Here is a 21,448-nt window from a genome sequence, read left to right as displayed (position 1 = left end):
TAATTCGAGGATTTCTTATGTTCGATTAGTTTAGCCTGTGCACCTAGGTTCTCAAACCTAGGTGTGGCATAGCACCTCGACTCTTATGGATAGTATTATGCACTAATTGGGAATTAAATCAATGGATTCATCTTTATTTTATGAGTTTTAAATATCTCAAAATTAGGGGTGTTACAAGATTGGCGGGGACGGAGGACCCGCCAATCCCCACCGTTGTTCTAGCGGTAGTGAACAGCGGGTCCTCTGACCCCGTCTTCCAGTCCCACCAGTTCATTTATATTTCCGTTCCAGTGTGTTTATTTTGCCTCCAGTGCATTGTTGGTCAATTTTTGGTACAAGTTGAATCTACTGTGATGTCTTGTGAATCCTTTGCTTCAGTTTTAGACTATTGTTCATCCTTGAATCCTACTCTCTTGATATCTACAACATTTGTATTGAAACCCATATCTTGAATCCTTTGTTTATTCTTGAGGGTATTTGATATCTGTTGCCATTGTGATCACTTCGTTGTATCCAGTTTGAATCCTTGGAAATCCTTACCTTGATATGAGCTTGAATCATTGCCATTTATCTATTCTTATATCTCTCTTTCTTTTGGAATCCGTTTGACTTGCGAGCATGCCTTTGTTGATATATATTCCTTGTTGATGTTGTTTTGCTGGTTATGGATAGTGTGGGGATTTATTTATATGATCTTGGCGGGCCTCTGGCTCTGTTTGCAATGGGTCCTGTTGGTGTGGGAAGCCCTGGACAGGTCGGTAGTGTGGAAAGCCTCAATCAACCATTGTGATTTGATCCGGTAGTGTGGAAAGCTCATTGATTTGTGGGCAACCTGGTAGAAACGTATCCTGGATTGTCGGATCTAGGTCTACTTATTGGGGTCTAGAGATCCCAATAGGGGTGTATACACTTAAGGATCTAAAGTTGTCTCCATTGGTTACTCGTGATATTGATGCTGGATGGAAGTCCTCCACACTTTTTCCATGTGATACTTAGTTGTTGTGATTACCTCGATTATGCATTGCTATGATATTTTCATTGTTGATATGAGACTTGGTATTGTATACCTATTCATGCTACTATGCATTGAACTGGAAAGTATATTGATTATATGATTTGGCATGTCTCCCTTCCTCTCTATATCTATGATGATGAGTTCTGTTGAATGAGCCTTTATTCATGAGAACTCTTGCCTTACGCTGTTATCATCTCTCGTTATACTGTTCCTTTAACCCTGAACTAATTGAGTAGTATTGTTGTGGTCTCTCTTTTGGATTGATCTTGAATCTACTTCCTTGATTGAGTATGAGTTTCTTGGGATCCTTCTATTGAATTGTTTCGCTGATATATATATATATATATATATATATATATATATATATATATATATATATATATGTGTGTGTGTGTGTGTGTGTGTGTGTGTGTGTGTGTGTGTGTGTGTGCACGCGCGCGCGTGTATATATATATATACACACACACACACACACACACACGCACGTCAGTTGGAAAATCTATGTTGAATATCAAAAGTATATGTATGTAGTTTTACATGTTGGAGTGGAATTTACTTAGCATTCTCTCGCTAATGTTTTCGAAATATGTTTTAAGGTATGGGATAGAGATGTTTTCCAAGAGCGCTACCTAGTCTTGATGGTGTAGTTCTACCCTTTATCTTAGATAGATCTTGTGATGAATTTTTATAGTTGGATTATGTCTGGACTCGATGTAATAACCTTATGGATTTTATGAAGTTGTTGGAGTTAGTTTCGCCTTAGCATTTGGATTTAGAATAACTTAAGTGTGGCATAACACTCCATGTTGTTGGTTTAGAATTGGGGTTGCTACAACACAGGTCCAATACGACGTCGTTCTGCAATTCGGGAGTAACAGTGCCGTTAGTGGCACCGTTTTTCCTGCACCAATCAAATTTTTAAAAGAAATTGTCAAATGAATTCAAGGACATCAAAAATTGTGAATATACTGTTACGTAACTGTGAGAATAGTATTTTGCAGTTGTGAATATAGAGTTCAAGAATTATGAATATAGATTGAGTTAATACCCAAAATCGTTCTCGACTATAGTTGTTTTTCTCAATTTCGTCCTAAACGACTTTGGTGACCTAATATCGTCCCAGACTTTTGTGTTTCGCTCAATTTAGTCCCAGACTTTTGTATTTTTGCTCAATTTAGTCCTTCATTTGTTATTTTGTTCATTTGGTGTTAAATAAATAGACAATTCAGTAATTTTAATATTGACATCTCTTTACTCATAGACATGTGAACTGCGAAATCTTTTTTTTTTTACGAATTACTCCTAGAATTACTCCTAAAACTGCGAATATCAAATTTGATTTGCAGGTCCGGGAGTAATTCTGGGTGTAATTCGTACAAGAAAGAGGAATTTCGCACTTCACAAGACGAAAGTAAAGAGAGATCAATATTGACATTATTGAATTGTCCCTTTATTTAACACCAATTTGACGGAATAACAAATGGAGGACGAAATTGAGCGAAACACAAAAGTCTGGGACGATATTAGGTCACCAAAGTCGTTTAGGACGAAATTGAGAAAAACCACTATAGTCGAGGACGATTTTGGGTATTAACTCAATATAGATTTCTAGAGTTCAAAAATCATGAATATAGAGTTATGTAATTGTGAATATAAAGTTCAATAATTGTGAATATGAAGTTCAAAATTTATGAACAGAGAGTTCTATAATTATGAACATAGAGTTCAGTAATTATGAACATAAAATTATATAATTATGAACATAGAATTTGGGAAAGAAATTGCCGAATATGAAGACAAACGCCGTTAACGGCGAAAGAAAGCAACTTTTTTTTAATTGACACGACGCCGTTTTAGAACCATGTCCACCTTTTGTTCATAATTATAAAACTTTATGTTCATATTTTTTGAACTTCATATTCACAATTATTGAACTCTATATTCACAATTACAGAATTCTATGTTCATAATTATAGAACTATATGTTCATAACTCTATATTCATAATTATAGAACTCTATGTTCATAATTTTTGAATTCCATATTCATAATTATGAACAATTTTAGAACGGTGTCCACATTTGCAAGGTGGACACGGTTCCACAGCATAATTTGCCAACATCAGTTGTTATACCATGGACCAGGGTCCATCTTGCAAGGTGGAGACTGGTCTTAATTAAGTGACGTATAAATTGTACTCTGTATATTTTTAGTATTAGAATTAAGAACTTCTAGAATATAAATTGTGTTTTTAAGTCAAAACACATAATAGCTGTGAATACAATACATGGTTATCAAATTCTAATATGTTAATATTGTTTGACTACAGTATTTGAAAGGAGTTTGTGAATACAAAGTAAGGTAATCAATTACATATATGTTAACATTGTGTTCGTAGTATACAAATTGTGAACATTTAGTATGTAAATTGTGAACATTTGGACCTGAGTCCAACTTGATCCACAAAATAATTTGCGAGACCCCGGAGGTCCATTTTATTGGATAAGTCTTGACCCAAGGGAGCGAAGAAGGAAGCATAGAGCAAAATGTTAAAGGATTTAATTTGCTATCAAAAGGTATCAGACCCACGACTTTAAGCATAACAACACAAATTCTAGACCATCAACCTACCACACACCATATATATTAGTCTATTAGAAGGTAGGATGTTCTATTTACCCCTGTGAAGATCGATGGCATCAAGGTAGCAGGGGCACATGTATAGCTAGGAATGAAAGAAATCTGGTGTCGTACATTTGTCAAGCATCTGGAGGGACTCTACACAATAAATAGGCACACTTTCCTCCCTTAAAAATCATTCATTGAACCATAACATCCCTCTTGATCCATTAACTTGTGGTCCTAACCTTTAACCCATACATCAAGGTTTGATTCCTAGCAGTAGCATGCATTATTATTTCTAGTCCTCTATTTTGGACTTTTAGCTTGTATTATTTATTTGGACCGCCGTTTTAGGTCGATATCTCGAGCTTTGTATGCACTCTTTTGGGCTTAGAGTCCCAAGCAATAATAATATTATTTTCTAGCCCCATTTTGTACGGAAAATTATTCTGTGGACCCGGGACCAAAAATACACAATTTATATACTGAATGTTCACAATTTTTATATACGAAGTGTTCACAATTTACATACTGAATGTTCATAATTTTATATACTAAATGTTCACAATTTACATACTGAATGTTCACAATTTGAATTGTGAACATTCAGTATATAAATTATGGCATGGACCCGGGTCCATGTCATAATTTTTTATTTTGTACCTCTATACCTAATTATACTTGATTTATGGTAGACTTGGTTCCAACAAAACCATCACCACCTATGTGAAATATAACTTGAACTTACATTATATTCATATATTTGGGAAATATTTTCCAGTAAACATATTGCTTAGAAAATGTAGCAATAAACTTACACTCATATGTTCGTGATATAACTTAAATAGTATTTTTAACTTTACTTAAGAAATTCAGGTTCACCTCGATCACGTTGATTATGGCTGCGAATATATATATATAGACAATAACATTAACCTAACATAGATAGTGAAACAAAAATAATAAGACAATGAAAATAGAAAAGAAGTATATATAATTATGTTATTCCAACTCTTATTGTTCCCATTTTTTATATAATTCCAAATAAAATTATATATAACTCTTTGACTAGATGACTTGCTAGTTAAGTATTTGGTCAATGGCTAGAGAGACTAATCACATGTTTTTCTTGGTAATTGTTCAAAGTCCAATTGCAACCTACACTCTCAATTTCATTTTATTAGTCATACTTTAATATATTTTTAAAAAAATTCTCAATTATTATTCATTTTTTATATTTGGAGAACCCGGAATTCAGCTGTCTGGAAGGGATCAATGATGCAGCCTACCCAGTTGGTCAGAGCAGCCACCGTAACACTGCAGGCGTACAACACTGCTCATGTTGGCCGAACCAACCCGACACCGGCGACGGACCACGTGAATGGTCCAGGAGGGGGTGGTCTACGATGTTATGTGGACGCGGGTTTCCGGCACGACACGGGCGAGGCTACTTACGGTATGGTAATTATAGCGCCAGATGGCTCGTTTGTGGCAGCAAGGAATGGCAAGTTACCAGTTTGTTTTTCACCACTTATGGCGGAGGCTCAGGCATACAAGGAGGCTTTGTCCTGGCTACTTGAACGGGACACCACATCAGTAAGTTTACTCACGGATTGCATGGAATTGGCAGCGATATTCAGGCACCATCATACGCCGATACATTCGTACGTTGGGGTCACAGTTGACCAGTGCAGGACGTTTATGTCGTTTTTTTAATCGTATTACTTTGGATTATATTTCTAGGCAGGTTAATTTACATGCGCATACTTTAGCTACGTTAGCATTTACTCAGGATCAAGCTATGTACTGGGATGCTATCCCACCTGACACTATTTCGGCTTTGATTCATTAATACAATCGCAAGATTGACCTTCAAAAAAAAAAAATTATTATTCATTTTTAAATTCAAACACTATTAACACTTTGTCCTTGTTTGGTAAAATAGTTAGTCTATCAATCAATTTTAACTTATTTGACCATTATTAGTTGTTTGTCTTGGTTAAACAATTAATATAAGTATTTGATTAATTAGCTTTTTTGTAACAACTTATTCTCTTAAAATACTAAAATTCAAAAAGCTGCTCAAAGTAGCATTTTCGATTAGCATTATAAGAAAGTCATTTTGCATGTAATAAGTTAACAGCTAACAGCTAATTTATCGAACACTTTTCTACAATCAACTAATGTTATAAACTATTTAAACCTGCTAACTCAATCAGCTAACAGCTATTTACAGAACACCTCCTTTATTTTTTTTTCCATAGAAATATTACCAAACAAATAGAATATCAGGAAATGTAAAACTAGACAATTTTTAAATAAAGGGAGTAATAAAAAGAAAATAACATAGGCATGACCATAGGATTACATAACCATTAATGGGAACAAAATAAGTTGTAATATAATTATAAATTTAACATGAAATTGACAGGAGAAATTTAAAATGAATTTTACCTATATAGAAAATTATAATATAGTTTCTTGGGAGCAAGAAAGTGCCGACCAGAACATGTATGTAGACAGCAATGTGGTTTATAAATTAATTAATCCCAAATTGAATTTACATGGAATTTATCTTGAGTAGTCCCGCAGGTCTTTCTTTTTCCTTCCAATCTTATTATTTTTCTTATAATAATTTACTCATCTGATCTCTTGTAAAATGATATGGAAGTTAAGGTTAGCACAAATAATACCTGCAGGCCAGGGCAGCCAAAACATGTATATCATTTGCCAACTTATTTGTTTTGAATTGTCAATTCAATCAAACATATTATTCTATCATATTTAAAATATTTATTAGATTTGAGAGTATAAATAGATCAAGGCTAAGTAATAAATTTAAGATGAACTCCTCATCTTTCAAGTTACTTTTTGAAATGATTCCTCGACTATACTAAATTTAGTACTAACTAAATTTGTAGATTCATCTAATAATTAAAATTCTTAATTGCGAAATTATTACATATCTTTGTTAAATAATCGTTGATTTCAAGGGCAATTAAGTCATTTTTGTACCCGCACGGGTTTAGTTCAATAGTTCATTAGGCAGTATTTGGAAGAAGAGATCGAGGTTCGAACCCCGGCGACACTAGTGTGAGGATTATGTCCAAAGTGGACAGATCCCTTGTGTGCTCCGGCATTTGGTCATGTCTATTGAGCCATTGTCGTGATTTATATCCTCCCAAATATTATGTCGAGTTGGACTGTAGGGACCCTTGGGATTGCCGGAGAGGAATTAAGTAATTTTTGTGCTTCTCCCTCCATGAACTTTGGGATATTTTCCTTCTTTTTTTTTTTTTTTTTTTTTTTTTTTTTTTTTTTTTTTTTAAGTTTGACATGACATGAATAATTGAATCTGGATTCATCTTGCCCTTGTCTAGAGGCATTTTTTATTTTTAAAATATTTTCAATGAAGACTATCATGGCAACTTTAACTTGAATATCCTTAAAAGTTATCAGAAAAAATTTGAAAAACATAAAAATTATTTCTGTACCATCAGATTCGATGGTCAATTAACGTGTAGACTGAAATACATAAGAAATTCATAGTTAAAGACTTTAATTTATAAAGAAACATAAAAAGTCAAGAGCCAAAATGGTATGATCAATATATTTCAAAAATTAAATCTTAACTTTATTCCTACATAATCTTTTATAGATATTATTCCACATGGTATATAACTATATATTTGATAGGTCATTAATCCATTCAAAACTCGGGAGCTCTTTTTCCTCTTTGGCTCCTTCCATATAACTCTTTAACAATATATTAAACTTAATTCATGGTACGATTCTTCTTCTTTTCTTTTCTTTTTTTTTTTCTTTTTTTTTTTATTAACAAGTATATATATATCTATCTACAAACCTGATAAGAGCCAATGAAGTTAAACCCCTAAGGGGAACTAAAAAAAAATGTTGATGTAATTGTTTGTTGAAATGAATGGTTTATATTCTTTTGATATTAGTATTTTTTATTATCATTATTTTTGCTATTTTACTGTCTATTGTATCGTTTATTTTTCCTAAATAGCCATGCATTATGTTAGTTAAACTTTAGTAATGAAATATTTCATTAACTATTTATTATTGTTAACTTGCTCATTGATTTTTATAAGGAAGGTCTTAGGTTCGAACTGTATCTCAATTAACATAATTGTAAAACATATACTATGAATATGTTAGAGTGCCGCGTATAAAAAAAATACAAAATAAAATTTAACATGAATTTTGGTCAATTAATTAGAATCACGCATTGGTCATTGATGAAACGGTACACCTAATTTATAGTATATATTCAACATAGATGAGAAAATATGTATACTATGAATATGTTAGAGTGCCGCGTATTATAAAAATACAAAATAAAATTTAATATGAATTTTGGTCAATTAATTAGAATCACGCATTGGTTATTGATGAAACGGTACACCTAATTTATAGTATAGCATTTTGTTTTGTTTTTGAAGGTACATTACGCCAAGACACTAAAATTGCAGTGAAGCACACCACAGGTTATAGTTATACATTATTGAAATATTGCATTGACATACACCATGATATACCGAATGATACTTTGATAAATTCTAAAACACTAATTTAATAATAGACGGCATTGGACTATTCTTGCAGTGTGGTAACTAGTATATATCTAAAAACATAATAAGTGTGAATGAAAGTTATACCCTTGATTTATGTCCGTTTTTTCCGTTAAGTTTTTTTTTTTTGTACATTATGCTATAAAGGTTGTACATTAAAATATTTTGGACAAACATACCCCTATCGTTATAGCTTCCGTTATCTTTTCCACTATTGTTACCATGCACATGCATCCACCATATATTTTCGGTTAAAGTATCTACGAGGTCCCTGTACTATAATGTTTTGTTCAATTTAGTCCTTATATTTTAATTTTGTTCAATTTAGTCCCTGTACTTTCAAAAGTGGTGCAATTAAGGACAATAGTTAACAATGTTAGGTTATGTGGCGTTGATGATATTTATATTCCTACTCATATATTACTTTATAAATATTTAAAATTTATTATTTTTACCACCAATATATTAAATTAGTACGTCCAAAATAAATAATTACAACCATGTTCGTAATGAGATTTGGACAATTGTCCTTAATTTTACCACTTTTTAAACTAGAGGGACTAAATTGAACAGAATAAAGGTACAAGGACTAAATTGAACAAAAGACAATAGTACAGGGACTCCATAGGTATTTTGACCTATATTTTCTTATCTTTTTCATTAGGAATAAGGGTCAAATAGGCCATCGAACTGCACACGATAAAACAATTAGGCCATTGAACTTAAAAAACCAACAATTGGGTCCCTAAACTAATCAATTTCAAACAATTCTTCCAATTTGAAGGTTTCCAACAGGTCAACAGGTCATCCTTCCAAATTAATTATTTTTTAAAATTTAAATTTTAAAAATTAATTATTTTTTAAAATTTAAATTTTAAAAATTAATTATTTAAATTTAAAAAAAAAAAAAAAAAAAAAAAAAAAAAAAAAACTGGTTCCAGCCGGAGACAGTCGTCTCCGGCTGGATTCCAGTTTTTTTTTTAATTTAATTTAAAAATAATTATTTTTAAAATTTATTTTTTAAAAAAATAATTAATTTGGGAGATGACATGTTGGAAACCTTCAAATTGGAAAAATTGTTTGAAATTGATTAGTTTAGGGACCTAATTGTTGGTTTTTTAGGTTCAATGGCCTAATTGTTTTATCGTGTGCAGTTCGATGGCCTATTTGACCCTTATTCCTTTTCATTAATAATAATGTATACACATTAAATATTAGAGTTATATGTTAATTATTACATAAATATAAATATCAAATTTATAAAAATGATTTACATTATTATTATTATTTAGAATAATTTAAATATCTAAAATTTAAATTAATTTAAAATTTTAATATGATGTATTAATATTGGGCTGTGCATCACGCATAAAAAATACTAGTATATAATCTAAAAACATAATAAGCTTCAATCCAGGTTATACCCCTGGTTTATGTCCATGTATTCCGTTAATTTTTTTTGTACCTTGTGCTATAAAAGCTGTACTACATAATTTTTTGGACAAAAATATCCCTGCTGTTATAACTTCTGTTATCTTTCCACATTATTATTACCATGTACATGCATACACAATATTTTTTCTTACATCCTTCAATGGTAAGTTTGAATTCATTTAGGTTTTAATTAAAATGTTACCATAGTTATATTTAGTAAATTATCATTTCTATAATTCTTACCTCAATAATATTAATATGAATTATACAATTATATATATATATATATATATATATATATATATATATATATATATATATATATATATATATATATATATATATATATATATATATATATATATATATTTTGGATCCGGTGAGGTTAGCATTGGCAGGTGAGGTGGTGAGGCTCAATCTTGTACATTTATTTTCATATTTTGACGTCTCAGATTTAATGTGGTATATTGCCTTGTGCGCTGGTTTTTTTGTACATGTAGGGTCATTAATGTCTTTTTCTTTGTATCTTTATTAGGCAGTATTAATATATATAGACCTGATTAATATATATATATATATATAGACACACACACTATTATTTAAAAAAAATTAATATAACTAAACTTTTAATATTTAATTTTAATATTGGGTATATATTTTTTGCGCATCGCGCATATAAAATACTAGTATATATATAATATAAAAGTGGATAACATTCCGTACGAATCAAATCCAACATAATAAGCCTAGCTCTTAAATTTCTAAGCAACCTAGGAGGAAATTTTCGGAGAAGTACTAGGAAAAGAGCCAGAAGTTGAGAAGAAGTCTCTATACTATGAGTCAACTCTCAACTATATATATGTGTGTATGTATGCCTTGTGTTGTCACCTTCTCATCCATAAAGTCTGATTTTCCAAAAATTGCTTGACTGATATATCATTTCAAGAAAAGGCAAAAATGGTGAGAACTCCCTCTGTTGACCAAAATGGAAAGAGGAAAGGTGGATGGAGTAAAGAAGAAGATGATATGTTGAGAGCTCATGTTCTCAAGCATGGCCACCAGAACTGGCGACAACTCCCTAACCTTGCTGGTACGTTTTAAAAGTTGTCCATTTTTGTTTTTTGGTTGTTCCTCGATCGACATTATTTCTCTTTTTGTTTTGACCCTCATTTTTACCTAGTGATTGGTACAAATTACAAATGTTCAGGGCTATTGAGATGTGGGAAGAGTTGCAGATTAAGATGGGTGAATTACTTGAAGCCGGGTATCAAAAGAGGTAACTTCACCAAGGATGAGGATCAAGTCATACTTAATCTCCACAAACAACTCGGGAACAAGTAAGTAGACCCTTCAGTCTTACAGTTACATTGACAGTTTGCTTACTGGTCGCGATAACGCACTTGTTATCACTGTTGGAAATCCAACCACCTGAAAGTGATCTTAAATTAAGTCGAAAGTCTTGTTCCGACCACTTTTATATTAATCCAGGTGGTCGGCCATTGCTGCAAGGTTGCCGGGAAGATCAGACAACGAAATTAAGAATCATTGGCACACTTGTCTCAAGAAATTCGACAACGTTGGAGTTATGGAATCGTCAAAAACACGGTCGCCGTCGCATGCAGATGATGATGCCCAAAGTGTTCAATCATCCGATAAGTCGCAACAACATTTGGCACCATTTGGTCTCCTGCAGGCTGCAATGGAAACCCTTCCATTATTTTCACCAGAAACTGAACCGTTTTCTTATTTCATGGATTCTGCAGTTCTGGGCAGCGAGGAAGGGACTTCAAACGACGGGGAGACTTCGTTTCAAGAACGCTCTGATCAGAGGTTATGGAATGATGATGATAGCAGAGAACTGGAACAACAAGACTTTTTTATTCCAGATAGGTTATTTGCGGACGAAGAGATTCAAAGTTTGCTTAATGATTTTCCATGACAACATCCTTAAAGCATGCTAAGTGTTGGGACTAGGTTGTTGCTGTTGTTCAAATGTTACATAACAATGCTAAGTGTTTCTTTTTTTTTCTTGGAATAAGGGTCAAATAGGCCATCGAACTACACAAGAAAATACAATTAGGCCACTGAACTCAAAAAGAATACAATTGGGCCATTGAACAACGCAAAATATTGCAATTCGACCAAAAATGACTTGTTTACTTGTTAACTTGTTGATGTGGAGGTTATCATTTAAAATAATAATTTTTTTATTTTATTATAATAATTTAAATTTAAAAAAAAAAAAAAAAAAAAAAAACAGGTTTGCCGCCTAGACGAAGAAAGCCAATCTTCGTCTCCGACAGCCTGGTCTTCGTCTCCGACCGGGGACGAAGAGCTCTTCGTCCCTCGCCATAGGTTCTTCGTCTCCAGGCAGCGTTTTTTTTTTTTTTTTTTTTTTTTTTTTTTTTTTTTTTTTTTAATTTAGATTTGTTATTTTAAATTATTAAAATAAAATTAAAAAGTATTATTTTAATATTGTAACCTCCTCATCAGGTAAACAAGTCATTTTTGGCTTAATTGCAACATTTTGTGTTGTTCAGGGACCTAATTGCACTTTTTTTAGTTCAATGGCCTGATTGCATTTTCGTGTGTAGTTCGATGGCCTATTTGATCCTTATTCCTTTTTTCTTTTGTGTTTAATCTAGGATTTCCACCATATGATACCGTGATTAATCCCTTAGCTGAATTTTAAACGTTAGCCTGGAGATTTAAGACTGCTTCATACTCCAGACCAAAGATGAACCCTTTGATGTATGGTAAAACAATATTTGTTAATATATGTGCCTCAAACCCTTTTTTTCTCATTAGAACAAGACAAAATTTTGTGTGAGACTATCTCATGTCGTGAGAAGGTTCGAGTCAAGGTAATACTAATACTAGCAAATATAATACTAAATTAGGAATACAATATTTATTACTTATATGAAAAATGTAATACTTTTACATCAAAATATAAAATTATTACATTTGTCCTCAAAAGTATAATGTTTTCCTTATAAGTAAAAAACTAACAAGTATTTTATTCCTTATTTAGTACTACATTTGTTAGTATAAATATTATATTTGCATATTAACCCGACCTACCTCAGGAATAAGAATTTGTAAAACAGTTTCACACAAGTACCAACCATATATATATATATATATATATATATATATATATATATATATATATATATATATATATATATATATATATATATAGATATATATATATATAGAGAGAGAGAGAGAGAGAGAGGCGAATTCAGGTGCGGCAGTGTCTTACGGTGCAGCGATTTCTTACGGTGCGGCAACACCAATAGTTCAACAAATATGCACCATCAACGTTAGAAAAATACACCACATAAAACAGAGTAAACAGAGCCCTGTATCACCAAACACACACCATTAGGTGTGAGTAAAAACACCATACACTGTTCAGAAATACAGCATTGGGGTCACTACTGGAAATTCTGAAATTTCCGACCACCTGAAAATGATTTTAAATTAAGTCGAAAGTCTTGTTCCGACCACTTTTGGTATCCGGAAAAACCTTTCTTGCTATTTCCGACCACTTTTTGGTATCAAATTGATTTGAGATCACTTTCAGGTGGTCGGAATTTTCATAATTTCTAGTAGTGGGTGGTGAGTTATATGGTGTATGTTTTTGAGTCTGTTGTGTATTTTGTGATGTTTTATTGCATTTCATTGTGGTGTGTTTTTGTTACACTGTTAGTGCATATTGTTAACACTGTTGGTGTATTCTGGAATTTCGCCGCACCGCCGCACGGGAAGACCCCGCCGCATTTGAACTTTATTCTATATATATATATATATATATATTGTTTGGCCGTTAGGTCTCGTCTTGGTTGTTGGAGGTGCTTTGACTATGTCGGTAATGGCTGGGGATTGATGAATGCCTCGAATTAGTTTGTCAATTAGGAAGTTGATGTTTTTTTTCTTCTATTATGTTGTTTATATTCATTGGAGGCTGGTGAATTATTTGACTCGACGTACTTATAATCAAAGACTAAAGAATTCAATTAGGAAGTTGATGTTATTTTTCTTCTATTATGTTGTTTATATTCATTGGAGGCTGGTGAATTATTTGACTCGACGTACTTATAATCAAAGACTAAAGAATTCAATTAGATAGGAGTTAATTATCGAAATAGTTCATTGATTATAACGAAATTATTAATTTGGACATTGACTATTTTTTTAATCAATTAAGTTTTTTAACTTTAAAAATCTTAACCAATTTGGTACTTCGTTTGTTTTGTCATTAGATATCTGTTAACTTAGGACCAAATTGATAAGAGTTAGTACCCATTTTGGTCCCTCGACTATTTGGTACTGCGCAATTTAGTCTCATACTATTAAAAGTACCCAATTTAGTCCTCTAACTTGTAAAATCATACTCAATTTGGTCCTCCGTTACAATTGTCATCCATCCACCGTTATAGAGAGGGGCAAAAACGTCCTTTTATCTAAATAGTCGAGGGACCAAAATGGGTATTATTATTATTGAGACAATATCTCCCACCACCATATTACTTTCTACAGTATTATTTTAAAAAATAAAATGAGTGAATTCCATTTTTGGTCCTACTGTTATAGGGGCGTTTCCAATTTCAGTCCACTTTAATTTTTTTTGCCACTTTACAACCACTGTTATTGAATGTGTTCCACTTTTAGTCCACCGTTAATATTTCCGTCAAGAGGCCGTATAATCAAAGGGTATTTTGGTCTTTTTATGTTTGTCTCTTCTCTTTTAATCCAGGCGCTTCGTCCTCCTCCTCCAATATTCGAAGATGGCTCTTCGAACAACGAGAATGGGAAGCCAAAGCTACATCGTTTCGTTCGTTCCAACATGGACCGGCGAGGTTTCTTAGGTTTTAGGTTTAATGTTCTCATTTCTTTAGTCAAACATAGTCTTGGATGAAAAGAAATGTCAAAATACCCCTAGATTACACGGCCTCTTGATAGAAATGCTAACGGTGGGACTAAAAGTGAAACACATTCAATAATAGTGGATATAAAATGGCAAAAAAAATTAAGATGGACTAAAATTGGAAACGCCCCTATAACAGTAGGACCAAAAATGGAATTCACTCAAATAAAATCTAAGCTACTAATGTTAGTCTGTTTGTCATTAAATGTGGTGTGCGTTAATTGACTAAAAAAAACTAATGAAATCTCAATTTCTTTTCTTTTAGTTAAATAAACATATATGATTAGAGTGCATTAATTATTATCCTCTTGAATCTAACCTTATAACTGTTATTTGCTTCCCAGAGTTGGCATATCCATTACAACATCATATGATGTATTCTAAGATTTCCCCCATTTTTAATTTGTTTACTGTGGTCTTTGTTCTTTGAAAATTATTTTCACAAAACATTCTTTAGGCTGATCTCGATCGATCCACTATCAAGATGTCTTCTCTTTATTTATTTATTTATTTTTTTTTTTGGTGCAGAGAAAATTTCGCAATCATTATTTTATATGTGCCCAAAAATCAAGAGAGTGCTGACAAATATCGAACTCTATAATGATCTTCAAATAATGCTTCACTCACTTGACCACTCTTTAGTCCTTTCGGAACATAATGATATCTTTTGATGATTTGATTTGGTTAACGGTTAATTCGGTTCGAAATTGTCCGTTAACCAGAATTGTAATATATAAATAAACAAATAACCTAATATGTAAAATCCCTATAAATTTGTAATGTTGTTATGGTATTGTTTTTGTATATTTCTTATGGATTTATTATTATATGTATTATTTTAATTAGATTTATTATTATATGTATTATTTTTAGGATTTAACCAACCGATTAACCGAAAAAACTTTAGTTTGGTTAATTCGATAATACAAAGTTCGGTTCAGTTAACGGTTAAAGTTTTAAAAACGTCAATTAAAACGGTTCGGTTAACCGATTGCACACCCCTAGTCTTGATATACAAAACTAAACTAAGAGCAACCCCATCTATGATTTTTTGTGGGGTCGAATATGAGTGGGAGGATAGAGAAGAAGGAGAGAGGGAGAGAGTGCATTTTGAACTCCTGAGAGATAGTGGTTTTTTGTAGGTCCCAGGAGAGAAAAAAAATGGAGGAAAGACCGCGCATGATTTTTGTGGTACATTTTAGTTTTTAAAATAATAAGAAGTAATATGGTGGTGGGAGACAATGTCCCAATATCAAATATAATAATAATAATAATAATAATAATAATAATAATAATAATAATAATAATAATAATAATAATAGTTAATACCCATTTTGGTCCCTCGACTATTAGATAATACGGAGTAATAGTTAATACCCATTTTGTCCCTCGACTATTAGATAAAAGGACATTTTTGCCACTCTCTATAACGGTGGATGGATGACAATTGTAACAGGGGACCAAATTGGGTATGATTTTACAAGTTAGAGGACTAAATTGGGTACTTTTAATAGTATGAGACTAAATTGCGCATTACTTAATAGTTTCACTATAGTTAATGGACCATTTCATCAGTAATTAACTTTTCAGAGGAAATGGTACATGTGATGACTGAAATGGTCCATTGGCTATAACAAAATTACCAATTTGGTCTTGAGTTAACGGATGTCTAACAACAAAACAAACGGACGACCAAATTGATTAAAACTTTTAAAGTTGAGAGACTTAATTGTTAAAGAAAAATAGTTAAAGACCAAATTGATAATTTTATTATAGTTAAGGTATCATTTCAATAATTATGTCATTAGATAGTGTCATGAGGAAAATTTTTGTAAGGGTGTGTAGCATACTAGTATTACTCTATTATTTTTTAGAAAAAAAAATAAAAATTGCATGGACTTGTTTCATGAATAACTTTTTTACATATCTTTTAACTTTTGGATTGACTTTAATTGTTTGGTCAAATCAAATAGTTAAAGCTAGTGTTTGGCAAATACCTTTTGAGATAAGTTCTTTAGATTAACAAAGCTACATTTGAAAAGAGTAATTCTATCTAAACTTTCCATTCGTACTTCCATTTTTCACTCCTTATGACATGATATGCCTTGATTGTTTAATTTAATACGGGGTCATAATGTTTATCCATTTCTTTTTTCTTCCTTCAATCAAATATGAACACAAGTGAGAATAAAAGTTGGAAGTGGTATTTTGAGAGTCCATAAAGTATTTTTCATTTGGAAAAATTATTTGGACTAGCATTTTACTTTGAATTTTTGACTCTTTTTTTTTTTTTTTTTTTTTTTTTTTTTTTTTTTTTATAGAAAATTTTATCAAATTTCTCTAAATGATATTTAATATTCTTTTTAACATTTAACTTAGGATCAATTTGAAAATTCAAAAAATAATTTCTAAAAAGTGAGTTTTTTAGTTTATATTTGAGTGTTCACGAAAAATAAAATAAAAATATTCATTTTAAATAAAAAAAAAAAGAAAAAAAAATATATTTTAACGAAAAAATAACTTTCTAAATTTTTACCCAAAAAAATATTTTCTAAATCCCTTTTCTTGACTTTCTCTTTCTCTTCGTCTCTCCCGTTCGACCCTTTTGGATTCTTCTCCATTGACCGCTTCACTCTTCATCAGAACCGACCAATTCAATTCAACAACTAATGCTTCAAAGTCAAACAAATACCCTAAAGATTCAATTTGCTGTATAGTATAGGATATGCTTTTATATATTAAAGTCAATTTGGTGTCAGCTCGTGGTTATTTAATATTTTTATAAACTTTGACCCAAACACCTAAAAGTTAAGTTTTAACTCCAAACTTAATAGCATGTTATTGATCCTGCATCATAGATTGGTAGAGGAGGTACGTGAGATTTGATTCAACTGGCTTACCGTTTCCGTTGCTAATTAAGTAAAATTTATGAACTTAGTTTGAATTAGTTGATCAATTGAGTTATACTCCAAGGTGTAATATATATAAAAGTTTAATTGTTTTTTGTTTGGTATTACCTTTGTGACATTGGTCTTTGTTTCTTCCCTCCCATAAGTTTACCTTTTTTTGCACAAAGAAAAGATCGAGCTTGTAACTAAAACAAGCAATACATTTAAGAGATAAGAGTTAAATAAATGTTCAAACTATTTCAGAAAGTATAAATAACTTCAATTCCTGGATTACAAACCATTTCAATTAAGCACGTGAATTTAAAAAGTAGTGTATTTAAGCTCTTTTAACAGGTTACTGAAATAGTAACTTGGTAAAAGCAACTAATATGACTACTAATAAGTATATCTTGAATACTAATGTGCAATGTATTTAAATAAATAAATATTTTTTTAAAAAAAAAATTGGCTACCATAACAGCTTGGCAGTGATATCCATCATCTTCTTCCAGTTTGAAAGAAGACGAATGTTACGTTCTTGGTAGAGTTGCTATGATAGTGTTTTTTACACAATTTAAAAAAAAATAAAATTCTAGGCTTTTAATTTACTGGTTATAATAATAACAACAACAACAATAATAATAAGAGAAAATTGCACTTTTCGTCCCTAAGTTATAGAGTAATTTTTTTTTTTACGTCATACACTTTAAATAACACCGGCGGTTTGTTTTTTTGCACATACATGACGGTTTTCGAAGTGTCACGCGTGTAAATGACTGCCGTTGTAAATATACACTTTCTACGGTGTTTTGGAAACCACCATGTATGTCAACTATATACAGCAGTTATTTAAACAACCGTCGTCAGTATATACCATTTATGTAGTAGTGATTAGGGATGAAATTTATAATTTTAGTATAACTCAGGGACGAAAAGTGCAACGTCAATGATAACTTAGGTACGAAAAGTGAACATACATGACCAACACTTAGGGATGAATCCTACAATTACCTTATAACTCAGGGACGAAAAGTGCAACGCCAATGATAACTTAGGGATGAAAAGTGAGCATATCCAACACTGATGACAATGGGTCGGGTGTGGGTCGGGGAGGACTACATCCATCACCCGACCCACCTTATATTTTCTCCACCCACCCCCACCTCCAACCCGTATCGGGTGGGCATTTTCAAAATCCACCCCCAACCCACCGGATGCGGGTGCCCATTATGGGTACACACAACTTATCATCTTATTATTTTTTTCAAAAAATAATATTTAAATTACTTACACATAATTAAAAAATAAAATTTATTAGTGATACTAAAACATAAAATAATAGAAATATTTAAATATAATAACTAACTTGTTAATTTTTAAAATAATCATAGTAGTTTAGATATAAAAAAAATAGTAAAAAGATACACGAAATTATATAAATTTTCATAAATATCTACATATTAGTACTTATTTTACTATTATATATATAAACACACACACATGGTAGGTCGGGTGGGGTTCTAGGCGGATTTTGTACATATAACCCGAATCCAACCCGATCCATCGCGGGTTTACTTTTTTTAAGACTCACCCCCCACCTCCGACCCACCAGCCACCATCACCCAAAAAAACCCGATCCATGCGCGATGGATTCGGGTGAATTTTCGCGGGGCGGATTGAAATTGTCATCCCTACACTTAAGGACGAATTCTACAATTACATTATAACTTAGGGACGAAAATTGTAATTTTCCATAACAACAACAACAACAACAACAACAATATTATTATTATTATTATTATTATTATTATTATTATTATTATTATTATTATTATTATTATGGACATATAAATTTTAAAAGTATTATAAAAGTATGTCAAGGCAGTGTAAGAATAAGGATAGTCTACCATATGGAAAGTCCAACAATCACATCAATGTATTAGTGGATCATAACTCATAAGTACTTATGATGAATGTGCACCATATCATCTTTAACATGGGTTTACAAATTTTTGTTATAAATACCACCTCAATAATTACTTATATTTATAATGACATTACTAATTTCAAAGTGGTGCTGTAAAATTTGTAACTAACGGTTATAATTTGAGATATTACTATACAAATTTGCGTTTGACACATCAATTAATACCTGATTGTTATTTTTTTTTTTAGTAATTAGTGACCGATTAATATGTAGTTATGAACAAATACTACATTGTAACAAAGTCAGTAGTACTCAAAAAAATATGTTATATAAGAATGTTTTTATTTATTTCTTTTATTTTTTATTTTTGAAAGTTAAATCTTAATGCATTAAGTGATCAGAAAGACAATCAACAAGAAAATGAGGAGGGATATCCATCCACTCCCTGCAACCTGACACAGAACGACTTCCCGAGCAATAGTGTGGACTGCACGATTCGCAGATCGCTTAACAAAGTGGAAAGCTACACCATTTATCATGTATGCAGTTTCTTTAATATCATCAACTAAAATACCAAAAGCAGAATTGAAAAGGGACCAAAGAAATAGCATGAAAGACCAGTTGAGAGTCGGTCTCAATATCAACATCCCCACGCCCATCTCCTTTAACCAACTAAGTGCTTCTCAAATACTCACCGCTTTGGCCTCTTTCGCATTAAAGTTATCAAGCTTTCTTATTCCTTTCGCTGCAATGAACCTCCATTCATCATCTCTGAGCACCCATCCCAACCCCATTACACTGTTACCATTCAGGGTCAATAGCTGCGTCCGTGTTCACCTTAATTTTCCCTCGTTCCAGCTTCCCCCATTGCTCAGGCTCGGCATTAGCGACTACAACTGATAACTCTCCCTCATTAGTGCTTTTCCAGTTTGCCTAGAGAGAAAGAGACATGTGGATCTTAGTATTCATCACAAATGGTAAGCCCTTCCATACATAATCATTCCTACTGCACCATAGCCCTCAACAAATCATCACAAACTTGCACAACATATCACCGTTAACTTCTCCAATGCATCCAAAAAACCAATCAGCAATATTTCCATTCGAATGTGTCATTACTGGAAACCCCACCCTAAACCAAACCGTCGCAGCTTCCTAGAAATCCACAAACAGGTGGTGAGCAGATTCCGCTACACGTCTACACATGTGACACAGTATAGAACAAGGCACCTGTTTCACGTTTAGAGCATCACGTGTAGGTAAAAATCACCATGCTAGTTGGCCAACAAAAGATCTTCACCTTGGGCGGTACCTAGAGCCCCCAAATCCTCGACTAAGGTGGCTCATCATGAACATCACCAATTAAGTGTCTGTAATAAGACTTTATTGAGTAGTTACCTTTAGGATCCCAATGCCATATCAATGAGTTAGGGGGACTACGCATACTAATAGGAATACTTAAAATAAGCTTGGCATCTTGATCATCAAAGATATCTTTCACACAGTCCCCATCCCAACCATTACCTTGCTCGTTGAACAAAAAGAAATCGGTGCATTGAAAATTGTTTCATGCAGCACAGTTTGCACATAGGGGGCTTTTTTAACAGGTAGCCTCGGGTCCTTGCCGATCAACGTGTTTTTGTACTAATACGCCTTCTACACCCCTCAAGCACTCCTAGCTTGTACCTCCATCATGTCTCTCCAGATATGAGGGATTGCTACCTGAGGTGGCTAAAATAAGAACATTTTGGGTAGTAGCGGGCCTTGTAAACACGCGCCACCAACGACTTCGGCATTGTGATCAACCGCTATGCTTGCTTACCGAGAAAGGACAAATTTATCTCCCTAAGCTTCCTGAAGCCAAACCCTGAGGGTATAAGAGGGCATTGCTTAGATAACATTTTTCAGAAGCACCTTTCTCCCAACACGGGAAAGAAATTTAGCATTCCAACTTCACACTCTAGCTAGAATCTTTTCTTTAAAGAAAGCAAGTATCACCTTTTTCATCTTCCTTATAAATGACGGGAGCCTC

At 32.4% G+C, this 21,448-nt stretch overlaps 1 protein-coding gene across 1 annotated transcript; it reads left to right on the top strand.

The window, feature by feature from the left end:
* The first annotated feature begins 10,564 nt into the window (after positions 1–10,564).
* On the top strand, positions 10,565–11,613 carry LOC109184494 (myb-related protein Myb4-like). The gene is made up of 3 exons (XM_019334487.1): positions 10,565–10,755; positions 10,873–11,002; positions 11,154–11,613. Exons 1-3 carry the CDS (start codon positions 10,623–10,625, stop codon positions 11,602–11,604), a joined length of 714 nt encoding a protein of 237 aa, XP_019190032.1. The 5' UTR covers positions 10,565–10,622; the 3' UTR covers positions 11,605–11,613.
* The last annotated feature ends 9,835 nt before the right edge of the window (positions 11,614–21,448 follow it).

The sequence above is a fragment of the Ipomoea nil genome, unplaced genomic scaffold (assembly GCF_001879475.1).
Source record: "Ipomoea nil cultivar Tokyo-kokei standard unplaced genomic scaffold, Asagao_1.1 scaffold1262, whole genome shotgun sequence".
NCBI classification, from domain to species: Eukaryota; Viridiplantae; Streptophyta; class Magnoliopsida; order Solanales; family Convolvulaceae; genus Ipomoea; species Ipomoea nil.
This window is presented reverse-complemented; position numbering and strand designations above follow the sequence as displayed.

Excerpts from the sequence above, each read along its gene's own strand:
- LOC109184494 (XM_019334487.1), top strand. The coding sequence starts at position 10,623 with ATGGTGAGAACTCCCTCTGTTGACCAAAATGGAAAGAGGAAAGGTGGA. Across the intron at positions 10,756-10,872 it reads ACAACTCCCTAACCTTGCTG|GGCTATTGAGATGTGGGAAG; the intron begins GTACGTTTTAAA and ends ACAAATGTTCAG. Across the intron at positions 11,003-11,153 it reads CACAAACAACTCGGGAACAA|GTGGTCGGCCATTGCTGCAA; the intron begins GTAAGTAGACCC and ends ATATTAATCCAG.